This window comes from Triturus cristatus, chromosome 12 (genome assembly GCF_964204655.1).
Source record: "Triturus cristatus chromosome 12, aTriCri1.1, whole genome shotgun sequence".
NCBI classification, from domain to species: Eukaryota; Metazoa; Chordata; class Amphibia; order Caudata; family Salamandridae; genus Triturus; species Triturus cristatus.
Window position 1 is genome coordinate 97189006 of NC_140595.1, and position 25119 is coordinate 97214124.

At 41.1% G+C, this 25119-nt stretch overlaps 1 protein-coding gene across 1 annotated transcript in view; it reads left to right on the forward strand.

Moving 5' to 3' along the window:
* HORMAD1 (HORMA domain containing 1) overlaps nucleotides 1-25119 on the forward strand; it is an 863212-nt gene that overhangs the window by 669096 nt on the left and 168997 nt on the right. The window contains exon 12 of the mRNA XM_085638767.1: nucleotides 20635-20717. Within this exon, the coding sequence (XP_085494893.1) occupies nucleotides 20635-20717 (83 nt within the window). The remainder of the gene's footprint in view (nucleotides 1-20634; nucleotides 20718-25119) is intronic.

The following is a 25119-nucleotide window of genomic DNA, read 5'->3' on the forward strand; positions in this document are numbered from 1 at the left end:
AGAAGCAAAGGTCATCAGGTATTTCCTTACCTTGACGACTGGCTGCTAAAGGCACCATCTTCTCGCCTAGTGGAGAATACACCAAACAATTGCCTCACTCTTTTTCACAAACTGTGTCTCTCAGTCAATTTTCAGAAATCTTCAATTTTCCCAAACCAGATAACAACATTTCTGGGAGCCAAGCTGGACACCATCCAGAACAAAGCTTTCCTTTCCGAGGAAAGGCAACAAAGGTTACGAGCATTAGCACTCAAGCTGTACAGAAAAAAGTGCGTTTCTGTGAGAGTGTTCAAATCTCTGCTGGGGATGCTCTCTTCCACAATAGATCTCATGCCACTAACTCGATTGCACATGAGGCCTCTTCAAGAGGAGTTGCAACATCAATGGATTCAAATCTCAGGTTCCTTTGACGACATAATCAACGTCACTTCTCAGATGAAAGAGGCCCTAAGGTGGTGGACTCAGACTTCACATCTGTCCCAAGGCCAGTCTTTTCTTCCAGTCATCCCAGATTACGTAGTAACAACAGATGCTTCTATGGAAGGCTGGGGAGGACACTTACAGGACCTGCAAGTACAAGGAAAGTGGTCCTTGGCTCAGAGGCAGAGGCACATAAACAGACTGGAACTGAAAGCCATTTTCCTATCTCTTCAGGCTTTCCTTCCTCGAATACAAGGGTCATCGGTGTTGATCCGGACGGACAACACCACAAGCATGTTTTATATCAACAAACAAGGAGGCACAAAATCTCTAACTCTGTCACAGGACGCGCAGCAGTTGTGGAACTGGCTGACGCTCCACCACATTTCTTTGACAGCAGAACATGTCCCGGGTCTCCGGAATACCTTGGCGGATACCTTGAGCAGAATGAGCGACAACTGTCACGAATGAAAGCTCGAACAAGCACAGCTGGACGAGATATTTGCACTCTGGGGTAAACCAGCGCTGGACCTATTTGCGCCCCAGCACAACTCCAAATGCCGGTTCTTCGCAAGCAGATTCCCTCTCCCAAACTCACGGGGGAATGCTCTTTTGATGCGCTGGTCAGGGATCTATGCATACGCCCATTCCATACCCCATTCCTCTGATACCCAGGGTCCTCACGAAGATGCAATGGGAACGCTGCCGCATTCTGCTGATAGCCCCCAGGTGGCCAAGACTGCATTGGTACACGGAACTCCTCCTTCTATTGGAATCTCGACCCATCCGTCTGTTGCCAACACCGACACTGTTGACAAGGAACAAGAGCCAAGTGCCTCACCCAGAGCCAGCTTCTCTGCAACTGCATGCTTGGCTCCTGAATCCTTTGAATTTAGAGATTTGAACATTGCGCAAGACTACAAAGACATTATTGGCAAATCTAAGGCTGAAAGCACCAATAAGACTTAAAGGCTTAAGTGGAAACGTTTCTGTGTATGGTGCAAACACAAGGACATCCATTTCTCTCTGCTCCAGAAGAGGTCCTACATTATTTGCTTTCTTTAGCAAAATCTGATCTTGCACACTCGTCAGTCCGAGTTCACCTGGCTGCTATATCAAGATACAGACGATCGCCACATACTCCATCTTTATGGTCATCAAGAATCATAAAGCAATTCATGAAAGGACTGTTTAGAGCTTTTCCGCCCATCAAAGCTCCACCTCCGGAATGGCAGCTTAATGTGGTGTTGTCTCAGTTGCTAAAACAACCATTCGAGCCCATTCATAAGGCAGAATTGAAGTACTTGACCTGGAAAGTCGCCCTCTTGCTAGCACTTACTTCGACAAGAAGGGTTAGTGAAATACAGGCCTTCACCATATCCCATCCGTTCTTGCGCTTCACGGATCAATGGTCATTTTGAGGACGAACCCTAAGTTCATCCCTAAAGTTCCTACGCAATTCCATTTGAATGAGGCAGTCATTCTAATGACTTTCTTCCCTAACCCATCAACGCCTGTGGAAAGAGCGCTACACATTCTAGACCTAAAGAGATGTCTCAAATTTTATTTGCAAAGAACTAAAGACATAAGGTGCTTTTCCCTGACGAACATACATACATCTACATTTTATGCATAGTCATGCATATGTTTACATGTATGTGTATATATATATCGTAAACCTACAGCGGGTAATCCGTTCTACATGCTTGAAGTGTTCATCCCAGAATCATGACCAACAACATCCTGTATGGGAAACTCCTACAGTTAAAACGAAACTGTACGTCTGCAGAGGAATATAATGTTGCCAAGAACGAAGCCTTTGTAAGATTTGAAGCCAGAGGCTATTCGCAACAGGCTTTACAAACTGCAGAGAAAAGAGCGGATATTCCAAATAGGTCTGAACTCCTTGTCTCCAAGTCCCAAAGCAGAGCTCCGAAAAATACTGTTCAGCCTGCTAGAATGATTACTCGATACAGCTCTAAAACACCAGAACTAATGCATTTCTTTAAGAAAAATTGGCATATCCTTCAAGCTGATCCTGGCCTCAAGTCAGTAATCTCTGAACGACCACTCATTACACATAGACGGTGCAAATCCATGAATGACCATTTGGTATCAAGTCACTATGTTGCGTGGGTACGACGCAAAGAGTGCATAACAGGGTTTTTTCCTTGCATGAAGTGCACAGCGTGCAAGTACAGTCAGAAAATTAACAGCTATAGCATTCAACTTAAGGGCCAACACAAAATGAGAAAGATCAATACGTTGCTTAATTGCAACTCAGAGTTCACGGTTTACTGTTTGGAGTGCCCTGTCCTAAAAGATATGTGGGCAGTACCATCCACCCAACGAAAAAACTGATTCTGGAGTACATGCGTGCAATAGATAAAAAGGATCCTACATATCCAGTGGCACGTCATTTCGAAAGTGTCCATAGCAGTAACTGTGATCTCATAAGATTCTTCTGTATAGACCAGGCCCCCAAACATGAAATGGGAGGGGATAGAGTAAAAACCCCATGCAGGATGGAGTCGAGGTACATTATAGAACTTAATACCATGGCTCCCATAGGTCTCAATACGACAGAAGAACTCTGGTCTCATTTAGAATGAGAACTGACATTTTAAGAAAACCATCTCACACGCAATTCTTGTAATAAGATCCTTTCCAAAAAGGCTAGGATTTTTTTGTATATGAGGGAAATGTATCTATATATATTCTCTGATAAATGTTCATTCTTGAGAGGTCCTATGTAAATAACTTGAGAGCGACTGTTTCCTCCCTTTTAAAGAGGGCCGTTCTGTTTCCTGGGTATCAACGTAGAATTCTAAAAGTACCATCTGTGATTGCCCATTCAGGGCTTAATTAAGATGTCCAATTGTTTATCAGACATACAATTTTGTAAATTAGGATTATGAGAGGGAGGAGGAGAGATGGACCCTACATAAGGAAGGGTATGATACATCATAAATAACATTGCTTGTAAGAACTTGAAAGGATCAATATCAATGAATTGCAACAATTAATTTGACTAAAGATCCTGTATGAATAACTATGGTTATGAACTTTTTCTTACTTCCTCTTACCGCTGCTCTGCGAAATCCCTCACCTTCTTTAACATAATTTACAGAATTATTGCATTTTTCTGATATGTTAATAGTTGTTTCCATATGTATAAGACATTAATGAAACTGCACGAAAGGGACGCTTTAAGATGGCCGCCACAAAAAGCATGAATTTTAGGTGAAATAAAGCCTTCTTCGCTGTTCATGATCATTGTTTACGTACACTGAGCACTTTAAAAATGGTGATTTTATCTATGGTAGCCAACACCGAGGAAGGCGGTAACACCGAAACGTGTTTTGTTTTGGGACCTGGACTGTCTCAACTGTATATATATATATATATATATATATATCGTTGCTCCGTGTGTTGCCTAGTTACTGCACTCGTGAGCGGGTGCCCGGTCCAGCGGTGGCAAACCGCTAAATCTCCAGCTCCTTACTTTGTAGTAAAATAGGGCCAGCACTCACGTTAGGTTAAATCTATTTTAGATTTATTCGCAAATTAATTTCAACAACAAATGCGTTTCAGCGTCAGCCTTCGTCAGTGTCGACGGGCGTCATTGGCATGGCAACTTAAATCGTAAATCAAATTCATTACAACAAACAAAGGACAGTTGCTCCTCTATGAGCGCCATCTTAGTACATGTTATCATTCACATGTCCTACCTTTCGTAGATAATTTGACAACTTATAATGCACAAATCTCTTACGTTAGTGCTTCATACGTTTGTTAATCTTTACCATAATTCATTAAGAATACTAATGGTTCTCGCGCACAACTAGGTTAATGTTCGTTTTGATCGCTCTACTAGTAACGTCATTTCGCCCTGTATGGGCTTACTGTATTTGTATATACATTATTAATACGTTACTTGCATCTCGAGGCTCACAATACCCATTGTAAAACACTAATTAAATTCATTACAATAGACAACAGATTATTGCTCCACTATGAGCGCCATCTTGGAACATGGTGTCGTTCGTATGTCAATATATTTACATTATATCGGTAATTCAAACTCCATAGATCTCTTTGGTTGATGCACCATGCGTGCATCTCTTCACCATAATACCTTAAAATATATCATATCGCCCTGTATGGGCTTCCTTTATTAGTACATGTATTGCAATACGTTGCGTGCATCCCTATGCTCTCCATGTCTGTTATAATTTGCTCTATACGTTGTTCAAATCATATATTATTTGTATTCTTACAAAACTACATTGATGTTAACAGGGTACCCAGGGGTCTAAGAATATATACGGTCCCGGCGTACGAAAATCCAGATCCAGAGCTCCTAGATGAATGGGCGGAGTTTACAGCTAATTCGTCGCAAGGAATGCTCAAAATTCTGGTGCGCTTTGCGTGGCGAGATAGAGAGAAAGCAATTAAGGAGACCGAAGAACTTGAGAAATGTATATTGGAAACTACGGACAGCAGTAAACATCAAGAGGAGAAAGAGATTATAAAGAAACGACTCACAGCCTATGAAAAGAAGATCCAAGAAAGAAAACAGCAAAAATTCGAAAGGGATGCCAGGGATTATGAACTAGGCAGAATACTAACTTTCACCAGAAGATATGATGCCCCAAGACGTGATTTAAGATCCACAAAACGACCAATTACAGAGCCAGGCTTTACCTCGGAATCAGAAGTAACCAGTGCTGAGCAGTCAGAAGAGGAAGGTGGAAGCGCGAATCAAGGAGCTATACGCCAGACCCCCCTTTTCACGAGGAATTCAATTTGATCAGGCAGACATGGTTAAGAGGGGGGAAAGGGAGACCCCCAGAAACCAAAGCCAAAGAATCAAAAGGAGGGGCGGCAGAAAACACCAGAACAAATACCAGGAGCAGGAGGGGCAGGAACATGAAACGGTGAAAGATAGCCTCACAATAGTAAATTTGACCAGTAAAAGGCTTACAATGACAGAAGAATCAGTCTTAAGAATGGGTCTGAAATTCTGCCCAACGGAGAACTTTGAGTATACACAAACTCGGATCGATCTTTTCAAATATATAAGAAGAATGAAATTATATAAATTTTTTAAAATGAAAGATCCAGTTGGGGCATATTCGAGAGATGATATGAAGGGACAGGAAGACAACTCACTGACAATTAGAGACCTAGACACTCTGGCTACCTTAGAATAACTAGGAGAAGAATATAGTTCACAGGAATTGAGGCATAGAGGCTACCAAGACAGAATAGAAGAGATGGAAATTACGCAAACACGAGCGTTGAGTCCTTTTAAACCAACTTCGAAATTTTGTCCTCAGATGCCACTGGATGCCATAGACGTTTTTGCGGATAACGTGAATAAAGATCTCCTTTTACTAAGAGCACGGAAGCAAAAAGTCAGAAATTGGAATCTAACTTATAATCAAAAGAAGGCGATTCAGGACTTAAAGAATGACAAAGCAATTATTGTGAAACCATCAGATAAAGGGGGCAATATTTTCTTACAGATTAAAGAAGCTTATTGCAAAGAGGCACTCAGACAACTGAATGACCGTGAGAACTACATACTAGCCAGCGAGAGAGATTATTTGCACAGCATAGATGCATTTGAAAAAATGATTGACAAATGGCATTAAAAAGGTATTCTGTCCACAGATGAAGTCAACTACCTATGGAATAAACACCCACGGATTCCCACTTTTTATCATCTTCCAAAGATACATAAAGATGCCACTAACCCTCCAGGGAGACCGATAGTCTCTTCGATTGGAGGCCTAACAGAAAACTTGTCGAGATACGTAGATTCTTTTTTGGCACCTCTAGTATCACAATTGACATCATATACACGTGATACAAAAGATTTTCTAAGACAAATCCAGGGAATCAACTGGGAAGCGGAATTAATTATGATAACGTTGGACATATCCAGTCTATACACAAGTATTAGACACACAGACGGAGTGGCAGCAGTAGAGTATTTTTTGAAAGGATGATCAATCAAATTTTTGGAACACAATGCCATGATTGTTGAATTTATATTGTTCTGCCTGAATAACAATATATTTTTATTTCAGGAACAGAGATATAGGCAAATACAGGGGGCGGCGATGGGCACCTGCTTCGCCCCCAGTTACGCAAATGTATTCGTGGGCTGGTGGGAGAAGCAGGTGGCCTGGGCCGAAACCAATGAGGGCTGGGTAGACAATATAATCTGTTGGAGGAGGTACATTGACGACCTCTTGATTATATGGAGAGGGTCTATAGAATCAGCTAGACAATATATCTCCTCATTAAATACCAATGAACTGAACCTTCTGTTCACAGGAGAAATGAGCACCACAGAAGTGTAATTCCTAGACTTGCGAGTATTTGTAGAGAACAATGTGATACACACTGCACTCTACAGAAAGAAAACAGCTGGTAATTCTGTACTACACAAGAAAAGTAGCCACCCTGTTAGTTTGATCAGGAGTATCCCCTATGGGGAACTACTTCGAATCAAACGGAACAGCTCAAGGAAAGAAGACTATAAAAAAGCAGCAGCAGAGAGCCTTCAACGCTTCAGAGCAAGGGGATATCCCAATGATATCTTGAAGACAGCAGAAGCTAAGGTAGCACAGAAAAATAGGATAGAACTTTTGAGCCAGGAGGGCACCCAAACAGCAGAAACAAGTCTTGAGAATAAATTTCGAATGATTACCAGCTACTCCAATGCTGCACGTGAAGTTAAGAACATTTTACGGAGCAATTGGAGAATTCTTAGATCAGATACCATCATAGGCAAGGATCTACCAATGGAACCTAGTATAAGCTTCAGAAGAGCTAGACCTTTAAAAGACCAATTGGTGTAGAGTCATTTAGAAGTAAGCAAATCAGAAACAGGTCTACAGAAACTTCATGGCTCTTTTCCTTGCGGCAAGTGTAGAGCATGTGCCACGAGTCACGACATATAAAATCTGGAATGATGAAAGACAGAGGCACATTAATAAATTTATGACATGTAGTACCCCATATGTGGTTTATTGTCTGGAATGTCCATGCAGTTTACGATATATTGGGAGTACTATTAATCCTGTGAAGATGCGGATTTAGAACATCAGAGGGCAATAACCAGTAGAGACACGAACTATCCAGTTGCACGCCACTTTGCAAGCAAGCACAACAGTAATAGATCTCTATTACAATACTTTTGTTTAGATCACGTCCCAAAGAGTATTAGAGGGGACTACAGGGAGAAGTGTTTGAGGAGATTAGAATCTCGTTATATTATTGACCTTCAGACAAAACATCCGGGAGGTCTGAACAGTGGGGAAGAACTTGCAGTTCATTTATGACAAGTAGGAACATTTGAAATTTGTAACCTTCATTCGATATGAGAGCAGGAGAACTAGATTACATAAGAATACAAATAATATATGATTTGAACAACGTATAGAGCAAGTTATAACAGACATGGAGAGCATAGGGATGCACGCAACGTATTGCAACACATGTACTAATAAAGGAAGCCCATATAGGGCGATATGATAGATTTTAAGGTATTATGGTGAAGAGATGCACGCATGGTGCATCAACCAAAGAGATCTATGGAATTTGAATTAGCGATATAATGTAAATATATTGACATACGAACGACACCATGTTCCTAGATGGCGCTCATAGTGGAGCAATAATCTGTTGTCTGTTGTAATGAATTTAATTAGTGTTTTACAATGGGTATTGTGAGCCTCGAGATGCAAGTAACGTATTAATAATGTATATACAAATACAGTTAGCCCATACAGGGAGATATGACGTTACTAGTAGAGCGCACAAAACGAACATTAACCTAGTTGTGCGCGAGAACCATTAGTATTGATTAACAGATTCTTAATGAATTATGGTAAAGAGTTACAAACGTATGAAGCACTAATGTAAGAGATTTGTGCATTATAAGTTGTCAAATTATCTACGAAAGGTAGGACATGTGAATGATAACATGTATTAAGATGGCGCTCATAGAGGAGCAACAGTCCTTTGTTTGTTGTAATGAATTTGATGTACGATCTAAGTTGCCATGCCAATGACGCCCGTCGACACTGACGAAGGCTGACGCTGAAACTCGTTTGTTGTTGAAATTAATTTGCGAATAAATCTACAATAGATTTAACCTAACGTGAGTGCTGGCCCTATTTTACTACAAAGTAAGGAGCTGGAGATATATATATATATATATATATATATATATATATATATATATATATATATATATATATATATATATATATATATATATATATATATATATATATATATACACACACACACACATATATATACACACATATATATACACACAAAGATAAGGAACTGCTTACTATTCGGATTCAGGCATTTGAAACTATGAAAGATACCCCAATACCGGATAAGAAACAAGTTACTTACCTGTAAGTACAGTTATCCAGTATTGGTATCTTTCATAGATTCACATGCAACCCACCCTCCTCCCCGGAGAGGCACCTCTGGATACAGTAATGACTTCACTCGTGCTGGAAAATCTGAGGGACTCAGCCTCTCTTGGGAATGCTCTAGAGGGTGCTGGTTACTGATCGGCTGAGTTTTCAGTTTGATCCTTTTTGTAAAAGGAGACTTATAGGCTATAGAGTATATGGTTACTACCATAATAGCTTATGGAAATGTAATATTTACTTCTTACTACTTTGTTATATATGTACCGTGGGACTCCCACTACGACGAAGTGGAATGATTCAGGCATGTGAATCTATGAAAGATACCAATACTGGATAACTGTAGTTACAGGTAAGTAACTTGTTTCTTACCTGTCTCTGTGTGATTCTGTGGACATGACAAGCAATATACCTGCTGCACACGGATGAATTGTTGTTGTTCCTGTTTCCCTTTGCCATCTGGCTAGTATTTTGGAGCATCTCTTAGCTTTAAGTTATTGCATCCAGATATTGGAGGTGGGGTACCAATTGAGAACTCAGGCCTGAAGCCTGGCTCAGGTCAAGGTCCTGTTGGAACCTCAAGCCCATAGGAAGCTTCTTCCTGACAGCCTCCCTCTTCCCATGGTGTGGCGTTAAGGGCGGTCAGTGCATGGCAACTGGGGAAACAGGCTCGAGTCTCTTCATCGGCTCACCATCCTGTGAATCTGGGCAAATCACTTAATTTCTCGATGCTTCTTAAAATGAAAGTGACCTTGTGTAATCAAACTGGTGCTCATTTAAAGCGCTGCAATACCATTGGTGCGACCTTGCGCTATACAAAGCCTGGAAAAAAATTCACAACGAGGTAAAACAAAGCCTTAACCCTGGGTGTGGCATTAAAGGCAGTCAGTGAATTCCAACTTTTTGTTACTGGGAGAGCTGTTCACCGTCCCTCGATTCTGGGCACATTGCTAAATTTGGCAGAGGCCACCCCCGTAGGGGGCCTTAAAGGCCGGGGCAATAACAACCACCAGGGACCCGAAAATCCGGTTTAAGCCATCATAGCGGCAAACAATGAGGAGAGAGGCGTCCGGCTCCCTCCCATGGGAAGAAAAAAGCATGCCAAGGTTGGCGGAAAACACTGGGCCAGTGGGGGACCAGGTAATGTTTGGAACCTCCCCTATGGGGGGTACACCAATACACCTCAGCAGCGGGGTTTAAAAGGACGGTGAATCCCCTGCAGAAAGTACATTCGTGAAGCAGGGGCAGCACACAAGACATTCTTCGTACCTTCATTTGTAGAGGAGACCGCGACGCTGCCATACCCAGCATCCCTGCCAGTCCTGTGGGCACGATATCATTGTTGCACCCCAGGTCTTGGTTGGTGCCTGAGAAAATGGATCGCTGCATCGAGGTTCAGGGAGGGCAGCAGAGGCGGTTGTTGAGGTCACGACGAGTGGCAAAAGAGACTTCGGGTAGTGGCATCGGCAGTGGCAGCTCCTCCACTAAGTCAGAGGAGCGTAGCCCCACTGCTCTGCGAGTAGTAGTTAAAGAAAAATTACAATAATAATAACCATCGTTATTATCATTTTAGTTTTCCATTTCCTGGTGTGGGGCAGAGCTATACTGCCAGAGCAGGGGCCAGGAGGATGAGTGGTTGCTTCATTTTAAAGTGAGCATGACTGTCATTCTAAAGTGTGCAGAAGCCAACAGTCATGCTCACTTTGCATTTGCTGTACACAGCTGCATTACAGCCAGGGTGCACAACATGCCCAGGCTCCGATTCCCTGTCTGAGCGCCGAACCATAGCGCTCTGACCATTCACAACACTGCAATGCAGCATTGTGATTGGCTAGGGGAGTCAGGACCCTTGGTGCTTCCCGATTCCTGCTTCTGATGAGCGAGAGGCTGCGGCTAGTAGAATGAGAGGCGGAGGCCGAACGGGTGACCGGCCTAAAGGTAAGAGTTTTTTTTATTAATTATTTTCATTTACATCCCCGCCCCTCCTCTCCCCACCTTGCCACCCCCAGTAATAGCGGCCGCCTCTGATCATTGGCCTGTTAAGGGGAGCGTGGGCAGGAAGTGTGAAGGCTCCAGTGGCCGCAAAATGGATCGGGTGATGGGGGACCATTATATCCTGGAGGTATTTCCGGTCAGCACTAACATCAATTTATTCATGTATGGGTAATAATATTCTTCCCTGCTCCACTTTTGCAAGGCGACTCTGTAGAGATGGCAAAAGACAGAATGCGAATTGAAAATCCCTACGCACTCACATTAAGAGATACAATAATGACTAAAAGTGTGCGACATCTCTCTCTAAGGTTTCAAGCACCGGTTTTTGGTTCTCTTGGGAAATTAAGAAACCTCCCGCCTCGACCAGACTCGTTTTGGGGGTCTCATGAATCAGGAAATTGTAATATATTATACCAATACAAGATAATAAGGAAATGCGCCAGAGAGAGCCGTGGGGCCAGGGGTCTGGCTGGGCCCTAAGGGCCAAAGCACGGGCCGATTCATTGCAGTTTGGCACATAAATTACACAACAAATGTGTAAACTGGTAACTCGTCAAAAGGTAAGACGCTTACTCCTTGAACTTTTAGGTTTCGTTTTCATACAATAGATTATTTTACTGCATTGACTGCCTGCCATAGATCACTTATCTCTGCTGGGGCTATTGGTTTGTGCAATCAGGTGTATGGACGGACCTAAGCTGTTAAGAGTTCTATTTCGTCGCGCCGCGCATGGATGCCAGCAATTCGGATCAGCTGATAGGAGAAAAGGGAGACTGATAATAATGGGGGAGTTGCATCGGGGGAGTCCCTGCAGAAGGGAGGCATTTCATTGGAGTGAAAAAAGCATAACTGGACCCTTGCCAAATATGATAGACAGAGAAGTGTATGACTTGTGGGGAAACCAAACATTTCAGTTCACAACCTTTCTACAGTATTAGGGTAAAAGTGTGATGACTATTTCCAGTTAACGCGCATTTGTAGCTATTTTATACATAAAATGTATATCGCGCAGTGAGTGCTATATTTAAGCTGCCTGTAGAGAAGGCAAGTGGACTCAAAAGCTCAAAGTGCTGAGACTGTGGTGGCATGTCATACTACGCAGTGATCCCCCCCCACCCCCTCCCCACATAGGTGGTCTGATCAACTTTCTTTAAAATTAAATTTATATATATATATATATATATATATATATATATATATATATATATATAAACATGCATATATACATGTATGCATCTGTGTATATCAATATGTGATTTCTAGGGACAGGACTGATCCCTTTCAGGGCCATAGTTTTCCACACCAGTGGTCAGTGTTGTTCATGGCTTGGCATGGAAAGTCGTGAAAAGAAACTGACATCAGCATGCCTGGGTGGCGCCTATATAGGTGCCGTGGATGTCATTTCTGACGCTGATGACGTATGCAGAGCCGTTCGACACCACGTACCAGTGCATGGAGGTACTACTCGCGAAAAATCTTCCAGATCCAGACTGACACCTAGGGAAATTCCAAGGTAAGGAATCTGCAGCTAAATATAGTCTCTATCACTTAAGGCATTACCGAAGGTAAGTAACTTGTTCAATAGAGTCAATAAAGAAGAATGCATATGTTCAAGGCAGGAACATTTCTGAAGGTGACCCACTTTTAAAGTGTGTGTATGTTGACTGTACTGACCATGATGTGCCAGAATGTGAGATTGGCCAAGGTGGTTCCTTCAAGATCAGTAAGGACTCTGATACAGAGCTAATCAATGCATGAAGTGCATATGAAATAATCAAGACTGGATGCCACCGACCACCCTCCTCATACATACATTATGTCTAACCTAAACATTGAAAAGGAATGAGGGACAAGAGGATGAAGGCCATAAGCAGAGCTATTCTTGAGGTTTCAGGGAATTGACAGTGATGAGATGAATTTAGAGAACCTCAAGAAGACGTGAAGGCAATACACATTTGAAACAACAGTACTGGACAATGAGCATTTGCTTTTCATACAGACCCTAACAGGGAGTGACCTCTCCCACACTGAATGTTGCATACCAGCAATAATTATCGAATAAACTATCGGTGATGCACAAGAAACAGTAAGAGTCTAATTTTTTATGTTTAAAATGCTGTAGTTATGTAAATGTTTTCTAAAAAATATTTATGAGTTGGGATAGTATATGTAATCCTTCCGACGTTCAACACTTTTCTTACTGCTACATATGTTGAAGTGGCAATAGTAAATCTAAATCCTCCAAAGTCCAATACTTTCTCTACTATTGCTGAAACTGGAGTGGAGATAGTAAATCTAAATCCTCCGAAGTCCATTAAACGTTCCCTACTGTTGCCTAGGCTGGAGTGGGAATAGCAAAAGTCACTGCTCTGAAGTTCAGCACTTTCCATACTGTTGCTTACGTTGGAGTGGGAATCGTAATTGTAAACCCTTTCAAATCCAACACTTTCCTTACTATTGCATACATTGGAGGGGGGAATTTTAAATATAACCTTTCCGAATTCCAATGCTTTCCCTACTATTCCTTAGATTGGAGTGAGAATAGTAAATATTACCCCTCCCAAGTAAAATGCTTTCCCTACCGTTGATTAGACTGGAGTGGCAATAGTAAATCTAATTACTTTGAAGTCCAACAGTTTTGAGATATTGATTGGAGTGGCTTTATAATATTTTTTTATATTGTTGGTTCATTTTATTTGTTTTTATTTTTAAAATTTTAGTTTTTTAAACGTTTTTATTATTTTGTGAAGTATATATTTTATTTGTATATGTGTTATATTACTTTTTCATAATTACTTTTTATTTTTTCTGTTACTACTTTTTAAAATATATGTGTGTATTTGTATATTTAATTAAAATGATTAAATAAACTGTATTTAAAAAAATAATTTAAATAGGGTTATTTTTGGTTGTATATATATTTTCTATTTTTCACTTTATTTTACTGTTATGTAAAATTAAATGTATTTTTAAAAGTAGTTGTTGTTATGTTTTTAAAGTGTATGTATATATATATTAAATGACTAAAACTATTTAAAATGATATAATTTTTAACTAATACCTTATTTTAAGTAAATTACTTTAAAGTCGGTGTTTAGTTAGAAAAAAGAATATATTCTTGCCTTTTTTCGGCGATATTCTAGTCTGCAAATTTCTTTACACAATATTTTTGTCATTTTATTATAAATACAGAAACACCATATTTTGGTAAATTACATTTTTGACAGTTTTTTCATGTCACAAGATATTTGTGTTAAAAATATTTTGTGATACACCTTGACGAACACTTTCATAGGTGAAAGATCTTTGGATGCCAGAAGACCTAAATAAATCACTTGAACTGAGGAAGCCAGAAAGCCAAGTGTGCTAGTTCTCTGAAGAAGCATCTGTCCACATTTGGTTCACCGCTGTTTCTTTTATAGTCAAATTTAGCATGTCCATCGTAAAGCTGATCAGGCTTCCACAAAACTCACTGTGACTAAAAAGACCACTGTCCTTTGGGAATCATATTCCAGAATGAGGATCACCACATGCAAATGAGATTTTAGAATGATCACAGACTGCACCCCCCAGATCTTGTCAACCTAAGTAGATGATGTTGCTGCACCACTACCATTGGCTTGAATAGCACTGTATAGTAGCACAATGGCTCCCTTCAGCTCGGGGCTTATTACATCCCCTGAAACTAGTTGCTGCTGCTTCTTGGAGAAGTGAATCATTGTTGGTCAGGCAGGGTATATAAATATTCAGTTTAATTGTATTCTGAAGCCCTCCAATTTGAATGACCTAGGCATCTGAAGTCGGGCTTTCCCACTTGTTAATAATCATTTTAGCTTCCTAACACCTTTACTACGGAAGAAATTATAACAATTCTTTACTTGGAGACTTCTTGTGCCTTTATATGGTTCTCAAAAGAATATGCTGCTTCCTCTCCTGCCTCTCATAATGTAGTTTACACTGCATCCTCTAGTTTGATGCAATGCCAGAGAACTCAACCATTGTTCTCAGCTGGATGTCATCTACCCTGACCAGCCTTGTCAAAAATCTTTCTCCTGAAAAAGTGCTTATTCACAATGGCAGCGCTATATTTTTCATACCTAAACATATAATTGCAACAAAAAATATAGGTAATATGTATAGTCAATTAAAACAAGCAGAAATAAAATGATAATCATCTGTACTTCAGGTAGCAAACAAAGATGCTGGGTTTCGAAGGACTCTAGTAGTGTCAGTTAGACGGTGATTGAATATTGACAGTCTAGTTAAAACCCAAAGAAATTAAACTACTTGTAATCTTACATTTTTTGATAATGCAGATTTTGAAGTGTTTGATTTTCAAGGCACGGTGAGCAAGGTAAAATATACACTTGGCATGAAATGCTCTGGTTTAAGCATGTAGAAAAGCAGGTCTGAGTTATTTTACTTTATTTATTTTTACATTATTTCCTCAAACACAATTTGAGCAGGGCTGAAGTACATAAAACTATTTGCAGTATATTCGACACCTATGAATGGATTGACATACAGAGCAAATAAAATAACGAGCGGTAACAATGATGAGCACAGCTACTCATGTTTGTAAATGCTTGACAATGAGGTTAGTTTAAGGGAAAAGCATATCACTAAATGCCAAATGTTTGCAGTATATAAATCCTCTGAGAATGCGCGTTTCCCCTGGGCATGGCTAATCCCAACTAAGATACAAAAAACTATTTCTGCTTATGGTCAGGGACATTCTACTGTCTGAAAATCAGCAGACAGTTCTTCCATGGCCATGTTATTTGACAGTATTTCATTAGATGTTTATATCATGATTTCTGTGACATTCTTGAATTCTTCACATTTGATTAATTATGTGAAGGGAATCTTGTAACAGCCTATTGCACTTAGGATCGCAATATAATGTGCCACACTATGCAGCGTGAACTTTAGGTGAGTGCATGGCTTACATTGGTGAGTATTGGTCCTACATGTTTCAAGTGCCACATGTGTACAAACAAGTAATCTAATTATAGTGACATTTGCCAACTTTATAAGGTGAAGATTGCTTTTTTCCTTCAAGTATAAGCAGTGGTCTCTCCATCGTTGTTTTAAGCTGTGAAGTGAGGTGCATACTTGGATTAGTTGTAGAAGTCAGTTCTCCTGGTGGGGTTAGAGAAGATAAAATGATCGACATCTAGATATAGCACATGACAGTTAGAAAATTTGAATTGGTGCAACTTGGATTTCGGGTGTGTGTGTATCAGGTTATAGAGTCATGATAAAAGACCTTTACTGGTCATAACTTTCATAGTGTCAATCTTCTGGAAATGACACTTGAAGAAGTCCTCTAGAAAACGGAAATTATTCCTAAGGGAGTCCCCTGTTTCTCAGGCTGCTTTGAAGGAGGTGCTCTGTGCAATTTATGAATACTTGGGTCAAGGCACCCCACTGAGGAAATTTTGGAAATCTTTGCTCCAGATACCACAGTCAGCTCTAACAGCAGTTCTCCAATCTGACTGTACATTTACCCCAGTCAAACTACAGTGCCGTAAAAAGGTCATGGGAAATGCAGCCAAATTCAGCTTTGCATGCTCATCCACGGTGTTCGATCAATGCAAAGAGAAATGTATTCCCAGCATAAAGCCGGTAAGAAAGACCAGGTGGCCCAAAAATAAAGAAAACTTAATTTAACCATAAAGTTGTTTCACCCAATAGACTTTGTTCAAGCAGAGCAGCTTATAAATCAGCACTCGAAAAGAGGTACACACTATTCAAGTTCCAAGAATGGCAAGAGAATGTAAAATTGATTAAAAGCATTCCATGGATTGAGGTCTATGAGAAGCATCCCACAACGCGGCAACACATCCGGACTCTGCAAGACATGGATGATTGCTGGAGCTTCACCCTGGATGTTACAATTTTCTGGACTCCAGTGAAGAATTCATATATGGACCAGTCAGTCAAAAGTAAGAAACATATTGTCTTAGAGTGTGATATATTGGTCCAAGAGTAGAAAGACCTTTCTTGAAGAAGTTTTGAAGACAGTCTAATCTGAAGATCATTCCAGTACACACACACAGAAAGTTGTAGCTTTCCTCAGGGCATCCTGGAAAATAAGAAATATAAGTATTACTGCCTTAGTGGCAACTTTGAAGGACCCAGCAGGAAGAAAAAACAATATTCTTGTCTGTGTGTATTAGACACCTTTTCTTCTACCTAGGTTGCCCTATTTTTCCACTGGGCACTCATACTCATTTTGGGGCTACAGACTAAACCACCAAGTTCTGACAACCATGCAACGACAAAATGTATGTCCACAAAATGAAAAGCTGGAGTGTTGCAGGGCGATGGCCATATAGAGCTACATTTTTAGCAAGCTTAGATGGAATGTCTTCATATCTTCTATAGTTTCAACTGAATTTCTTTTTACACCCTTTCTCCCCAGGCCTCCAGCATGTGATTGATGCAGTCCCTTCTTTCCCCTCATCTTACTTTCTTCTGTTTAGCAAGCTTTTTAACATTTTATACACATTTTAAATACAAAGATCCGAATTACTGAATGCCTAATAAAAAATAAAATAAAAGTAAAAGACTTGTAAATGATATAGAAAGAAATCCAACCTTAGCATATGTGTGCTTGTGCTTTGGGAGGCTGTATAGGGTCCTTGTAGGGGATTTCCATGTAAAGTCATAATCACTGAATAGTCCCGCCCAAGTGCGGGGACCCCAGAGCACTTCTTCAATATATATCTTCTTAAGTGTAGAATTTCGCCATTCTTCTGGAAGGTCTGCAAAGACACTTAACAAAAAGTCAGATTATGCAGCCTATATACAAAGGCTACAATGGGTGGATTCTTCCCCATGAAGTCAAATAAGGGCCAGTACAAAGCATTTGTGTATAATTTCAAAATGTTTTTGCAAACATCATAAATCTCCCCCACAAACCCTTTTTTATTATAGAGATGAAGGAGAAGGAGGACAGAGTAGCCTCATAGGCTGTCATTATATGGCTAAAAAGAGACTGTGTCTTTAAGAACACAGAGACCACCAGTATCCTATCATGCTCAGCAGGTGGCAGTTACTTCAGTTCTTTTTAGGGTGAAGTGTGAACAGATGTAGATTGTATGACTACCTCTGTCCATTCAACCAAGGAGAAGGGAGGGTTGCGTATGACTATCATGGAAATTCCCCTACGAGAGAACAGGAGTTAAAGGTTAAGAAATGATTCCTTTACTCGTAGAGGATTTCCATGTATAGTCATAAATACTAAATAGAGTAGCAGGCCCAACCCCACATAGTGTGGTGGAGGAGACAGAGGTTCAAGGAGAAGGTTTATGCAAATAGGTTTCTGAGGGAAGCCTGCCCTACTTGACCATCTGCTCTAGTGTCAGAGTCTAGGCAATAGTGCTTGGCGAATGTATATATTGATTTCCAGGTAGCTGCTTTGCAAGCTTCTGGAATAGGGGTATTGCGTAGTAAACCAGCTGTGGACGCTTTTCCCCTGGTAGAGTGTACTTTAGGTTTATCTGAGAGTGCCCTGTTAGCCTTTTGATAGCGCAACAAAATACATGAAACAATCCATTGAGAAATGGATTGCCTAGAGGTGGCTAAGCCTGTATGGATAGTATCGTAGTTGATAAACAATTGGTCCAATTTGTGGATGTCTCATGTCTTGTCTAGACAGAATTTCAGAACTCTCCTAATATCCAGCGAGTGGAGAGATCTTTCCACTGGAGTTGAGGGATTCTGAAAGAATGTTGATAGTAAGATTGTCTGGTTGACGTGGAAGTCTGAAACCACCTTAGGGAGGAACTTCGGATGAGTTCTCTTGACCTCTTTTCTAGAGTGAAATACAGTGTATGGTTCATGAGAGCAGAGTGCTTGGATCTTGCTAACCGTGGGGAAGTTATAGCCATAAGGAAAGCGGTTTTCCACGACAGCTGTTGGAGAGATGCCGTGTGTATGGGCTCGAAGGGATCCTACGTAAGGCATGAAAGAACTACATTAAGCTCCCATGCAGGAGAATGGCGCCTGATGGAAGAAAAAACCTTCTTCAAACCCTCCAAGAAATCCTTGATGAAGGGGATTCTAAAAAAAGAGGTTTGTGAAGGACATTTCCTGTATGCAGTAAGAGCTGCCAAGTGAACTTTTATGGAAGTGAATTGCAGACCAGATTTTGCAAGATGTAATAAGTATATAAGAATGACATTATCTTGGCAAGTTGTATGGTCCACACTTTTGGAGGAACACCAGATGCAAAATCTCTTCCTCTTCAAAGCATATGCTGACCGTGTGGACGGTCGCTTGGCCTCCTTCAGGATCTCCATGCAGTCTTGTGGCAGGTTCAAATGTCCATACTGCACTAGCTCAGGAACCATGCAGCCATACACAAGGAGGAGCAAATGGGGTGTACCAACTGGCCTCCAAATTTCGTCAACATGTCTGGTCTGCATGGGAGCTTGAGATGTGGACACTGTGACCGGTGAAGCAGGTCCAGGAACCACCATTGGTGTGGTCACTCTGGAGCTAAGAGGATCATCTTTGCTTTGGAATGGGACAGCTTGATTAGAACCATGGGGATCAGGTAAATCGTTGGAAAGGCGTAAAGAAATTTGCCAGACCAGTCGATCCGTAGGGCATTCCCTAATATCCCTGGTTGGTAGTACCTCGAGGAAAAAGTTGCAGTATTTTTTGTTTTGTGCGGTGGCGAACAAGTGGATGGAGGGCGTGCCCCACAGTTCGAAGATGTGCTGAACAATGTTGTCGTGCAAGAGCCTACACTTAAGAAGATATATATTGAAGAAGTGCTCCAGGGTCCCCGCACGTGGGCAGGACTATTCAGTGATTATGACTATCATGGAAATTCCCATACCAGAGAACAGGAGATATAGGTAAGAAACTATTCCATACTTTTGTTTAACCCTTCATTGTTGAGTACTGATTACCATGGAGTTGATCAGTCCTCTGGATGTGTGTAATGTGATGAACTTGGCGGTGGACCCCTCTCACAGTGGTGGTGATGAAAGATTCCAGGAACATGGATGAGTGAAAGAAAACACTGAGGTTCTGGCAGAGGAGGCGAAGTCAGTGAGTTTGGAGGGGAGTGGAATTAATTTAGTGATGACTTAAGAGCAAACGAGGAAGGAAAGTAGAAGGACTCTGTTTTGGATGTGTTCCTCATGACAGATTATAGAGTCATTCAGGGGTGAGTAGCAATGAGACAATTTAGATTGAGAGAGAGAGAGTAGGAAATGAAAAAAGATATGGGTGTCATCAGTATATCGAGGGTAAGAGAAATCAGACAAAGAGATGCTGTCACCAACGGAAATGGTGAGTGAGAAAAGAGAAGGGCTCAGGACTGATTGTTGATTGAAATCTGAGGTTGGAATGTGGATGATGATAGCTTGGTGTATTCCGTTGCTGAACAAGAGAAGTCAGTGAAAAAGGAAGGGAACCAGTTGAGAACTTTACTTAAGATGGCTGAGTTCTTGAGGGTTTCAAGTGAAATAGAGTGATCTATAGTATGAATGCTATATAAAGTGTAAGCGGTACAAAGATAGAAGAGGATGATTGGATAATGGTTATGTGATGAAGTTTGTGACATGAACATGTGGTGTTGATAAAACTAAGCAGCTGCTTACGGGTATGTAACTGTGTCCTACTCTGTTTCTGTTATAAATGTCAAACCACTACCTTTCAAAATAATGAATGGATTTTAGTGTTTGTTGAATTTTGTCAATTTTAATATTGTATTAACAATTTGCAGAACCGAGTTTAGCTTGTGAGGAGGATGTAACAATGAAGTCCGAAGAGAGCCACAAGACTTCAGATTCGGAATGTCATTCTCAGGTACAACCTCTTTTGTTTCAAAATGCTTCTTTTCAAAATAAGTGACTTTGCAATGGATCCCGCCTCCTCCTAACCAACCAAATAGTTATGAGATTGGAAATTACCTCTTAAATCAGTTCATGAAAAGACCTTTGCCAAACCTGCTGACCGACAGGCAGCCCAAAAACATATACTGACCCCTATGTTTGAGTGTATCTTGTACTTGAGCTGTTTTGCAGACTGCTGGTAAATATATTATTTTATACAAGATACATACATTTTATTGTCCTTTGATCTCAGTCAAATTCCTTTCCACATCCTGTTTTCCAAATCACCATGCCAGTTCTCTTCAATAAATAGCGTTCTCATACATGAAGTATTTTTTAAAGAGGAGCACGAGCAAGTTCGTAAAAGAGGAGTTAGGTTTATCTTGAGATGCAATACACAAGACTGAAACAAGGAGAAAGCCCATCATACAGGTAAACAGAGAGACTCATTCTTTATTATCTAGGTCGTTGTCGATGATCAGCCCCTTAGCATCTAAGAGAAATTCTGAATCCTTGGTGTTCCTAAAGACAATTTTCGGATCATCGAAGAGGATTAGGACTATTCTTTTTTTCACCAAAGACTGTGGACTCCTCTGTTTCGGAACTTCACCCATCCCATGAACAGATGACAATATACAATTTCCACAGCAGTCAGCAGGATGGCCACCTTGGAAACAGTGTAAGCTCCAGTTGATGCTTGTTCTTCATATGTGTGTCCTACCTAAACTTTGATTCTCTCGTAGAGGATTTTCATTTATAGTCATAAGCACTGAATAGTCCTGCCCACGTGCGGGGATCCCGGAGCACTTCAGTATATCTTCTTAAGTGTAGACTTTTGCCTATCTTGAGGAAGGCCTGCAAAGACACTTAAGAAAGAGACAGATTAGGCAGCCTATTTACCTAGGCTACAATGGCCACATTCTTCTTCATGAAGACAAAAAAGGTCCAAGATAAAGTAAATAAGGACAACTTGAGATGATTTGCAAGCAGCATAAATCTCCCTCACAAACTCTTTTTTATCATAGACATGAAGGAGAGCAGGACAGAGTAGCCTCACAGGCTGTCATTATCTGTCTAAAAAAGAACTGCGCCTTTAACAACCCAGAGACCACCAGTATCCCGTCATGCTCAGCAGATGACAGTTGCGTCAGTTCATTTTTCCGGCTCCTGCTGACAGGATCCTTGAGCATTGAGCTCAGCATTTTTAGTTTTTTTCTCTTCAAAAAACATTGTTTTCTTTTGGTTTCAACTGCATTCCACATTTCTCATCTCTCCCTTGCAGTTTCTGCCCTTTTCTGACAGAAAATGGTGTTTATTTGTCAAATAAAAAAAAATTATCTGCCTGGGGAGCAAGACTCTGCCTTCTAGGCAGCATCGCTCTGAAGAATTTCAGCACATACATTGAAGAAAAGAATATCATCTGAAGGTAGGGCTTCAGAGCGAGGAGAGGGTCAGACCTCGACCAGGGCTCGGCCATTTACCTTTGAATAGCAAGGAGAGGGTCAGTCCTCAACCAGGGCTCTACCATTTACTTCTGAAGGACGTGGAAGGTCCAAACTGAGGCTTTCAGCACCAAAACAGCATCTTTTCTGGTCATCCACGTCATGATCATGGACCTCATGACCATCATCGTCAAAACCATCGACGTCATGACCCTCAACGTCATGACCCTCGACGTCATGAGCTTCGCCGTCATGACCCTCGTTTGCCATGGACGTCAAGAGTGTCGACGTCATGACCATCGACGTCATGAGCATCGACGTCATGATCCTCGACGTCATGACTCTCGACGTAATGACCCTCGTCATCATGCGCTTCGACGTCATGATCCTCGACATCATAAGCTTCAACGTCATGACTCTCAACGTCATGGGCTTCAACGTCATGAAAACCTGCCCAGGCTCCCTGCCACCGTCTGAGCACCATGGTTTGGCACTCAGACCAATCACAATGCTGTAATGCAGCGTTGTGATTGGCTCAGGGTAGCCTCCACCTGGGTGCTTCCTGTGCCTTGTTCCATCCAGAGGAGAGACTGGATGAGGAGGACGCAGTGAGGAGGTCCCCGCCTGTCTCCCCGCCCCGACGCCACATATCCGTGCCGGCCGCCACTGGTTAAAAGCAAACTTCAAATGTATCAGAGGGCAATAAAAAAAACATAGTCTCCCATTCCACTGGATCATGAGGCATTGTAAATAAGGGGATGGGTATTTGATTGATATGAAAATAATCCCTGCTAAAACCAAAAAGATAATAGGTAATACATTCCCCTGCCCATGGGAGAGTGCTATTTCAGAAACCCAACCAAATAAGGCCATTACTATATATAGCCAATCGAGCGATAAACCTCCTCCTACAAATCTGATTTCCCTGCTCGTGTCAAGAGTAGTTGACTATCGCCCTCCCAAATAGGAATCAGGGACTAACCAATCCTCATGTCCAAGGCAGCCAGTCACCCAGTTGTTCATGGGAAACCAAATCCTTTTACCCCATCTCTTGGCTCCCTACCCTTACAGTTAAATAAGGATCTTTCCAGATTATAAATGCCCATTAGTCGCCCCAGCCATGCCTTGATTTTAGGAGGCTCTACATTTTTACACACCATTGTGATTAACAATCAAGCTACTGCCATTGATATAAAAATAAAATACGTCTGAGTCAAGTCTCGTTCACAATGGTTACCATTGCCGAGAAGCATCATGTGTGCACCAATGCATATCTCTTTCCCAAACAGCTTCCTCCAAAATGTCTCGATACCTTCCTACAGAGACTGTAATTTCTCACAACTATAGAACATGTGTATAGAGTCAGCTGGGCCCTCCCCACACCTAGGACACTTATCATCTTCCCTTTTACCCAATCCAAACAATTTCGCTGGAGTAAAATATAAACTAAAAACCATTTTATAGTGCTGAGCTCTCAAATTAGATGAAAGAAGAACCTTCATTCCTAGTCCAAAACACATATCTAGATCCTTATCTCCCTCCCCTAACTTCCTTGCCCAGTTAGATTCAGCTTTCTCAGATCATCTGGGCCTGTATCCATTAAAAGCTTATACACTTGTCCTATCCTGCAGTCTGGCGGACTTGTTGCATTTAAAAGGGCGATTCTTTCCAGGGAAAACGTGCCTACACTAAGTTGACTCGGAAATTCCCTTACCTGCAAGTACTTGAAAAAAGAACTGGCCGGTATTCCAAAATATTGTCATAATTCCATAAAGGAGCAGAGTAGGTTAGCAAAATAAAGATCCCCTATCTTATTGAGACCAGATTCTTCTCACTGCCCACCCATTACATCATAAAAATTAATTGGAAAAAGAGAGGACCGCCACAAGGGGGTATACTTACTGTAGCGTTTGATCCTCATCAATTTTCAAACCTTGCTGAAAACCCTCCAAGTGGTGAACACTTTTTTTTCAACTAGCTCGGCTCAACTTACCGTAGGAGACAGCCCCAATCTGTTTTATTAAGCACAAGCTCATATATAATATTGGGGCCATGTCATGTCCCTGATCTTCCATGTAGCACCTTTCTGAAGAGAACAATGCCCCCATCTGTTGTAAGAGGCCCGCCCAATAATAAAACAAAGAGCTAGTTACTGCCCAGCTTTCCCGGTCCCATTGACAAATAATAAAAAATGTAAGGAACCACCTAATCTTCGTATATTGCCGTATAAAGTTTATACAAATATAATCCAACTTCCTGAGTAAGGGACCATCAACCGCAAGGGGAATAGAACAAAACAGATAGAGTACCTTAGTTAGAACTATCATTTTAAAGACATTACATCTACCAGTAATTGATGTAAACCATTAATACACCAGTACTGATCTTGTTCATCAGGGTATCGATGTTAATATGGCATAAAGTATCTAGCTTGGGGTTTATCTTGATCCCGAGATATGTAATTGTATCAGTCCTACGAGTATCTATAAGGGCAATATTTTCAGTACAGACAATCTGAGTTTTTTCCCTGTTCAGTAGATAACCTGATTCTCCAGTATTTGGGGTATCTCTCTTAGATTCACATGCTTAAATCATTCCCCGTCGTCGAAGTGCATAAAAAGCAGTAAGAATTACTCTAACATTAAAGTTAATAGAGAAAAACCATTCACTTTAATATCTCATCCTATTCATTAGGATGGTCCAAACTCCAGCCAATCAGGCGACAGCACCCTCTAGAACCCTCTCCACGGAGGCTCCAGGCTCTCAGATTTTCTACCGCACGTCGGGTGAAGGGAGTCTCCTCAGTACTTTCTCTTGGCCTTCTGGATTTCTTCAGGTCTTCAATTCAACATGTCTTCTTCTAAAAGATCTCGTTCAGGCATTGTGATTCTTGTGGAAAACTAAGACTTCATTCAGATGATCCTCTCAAGAAGT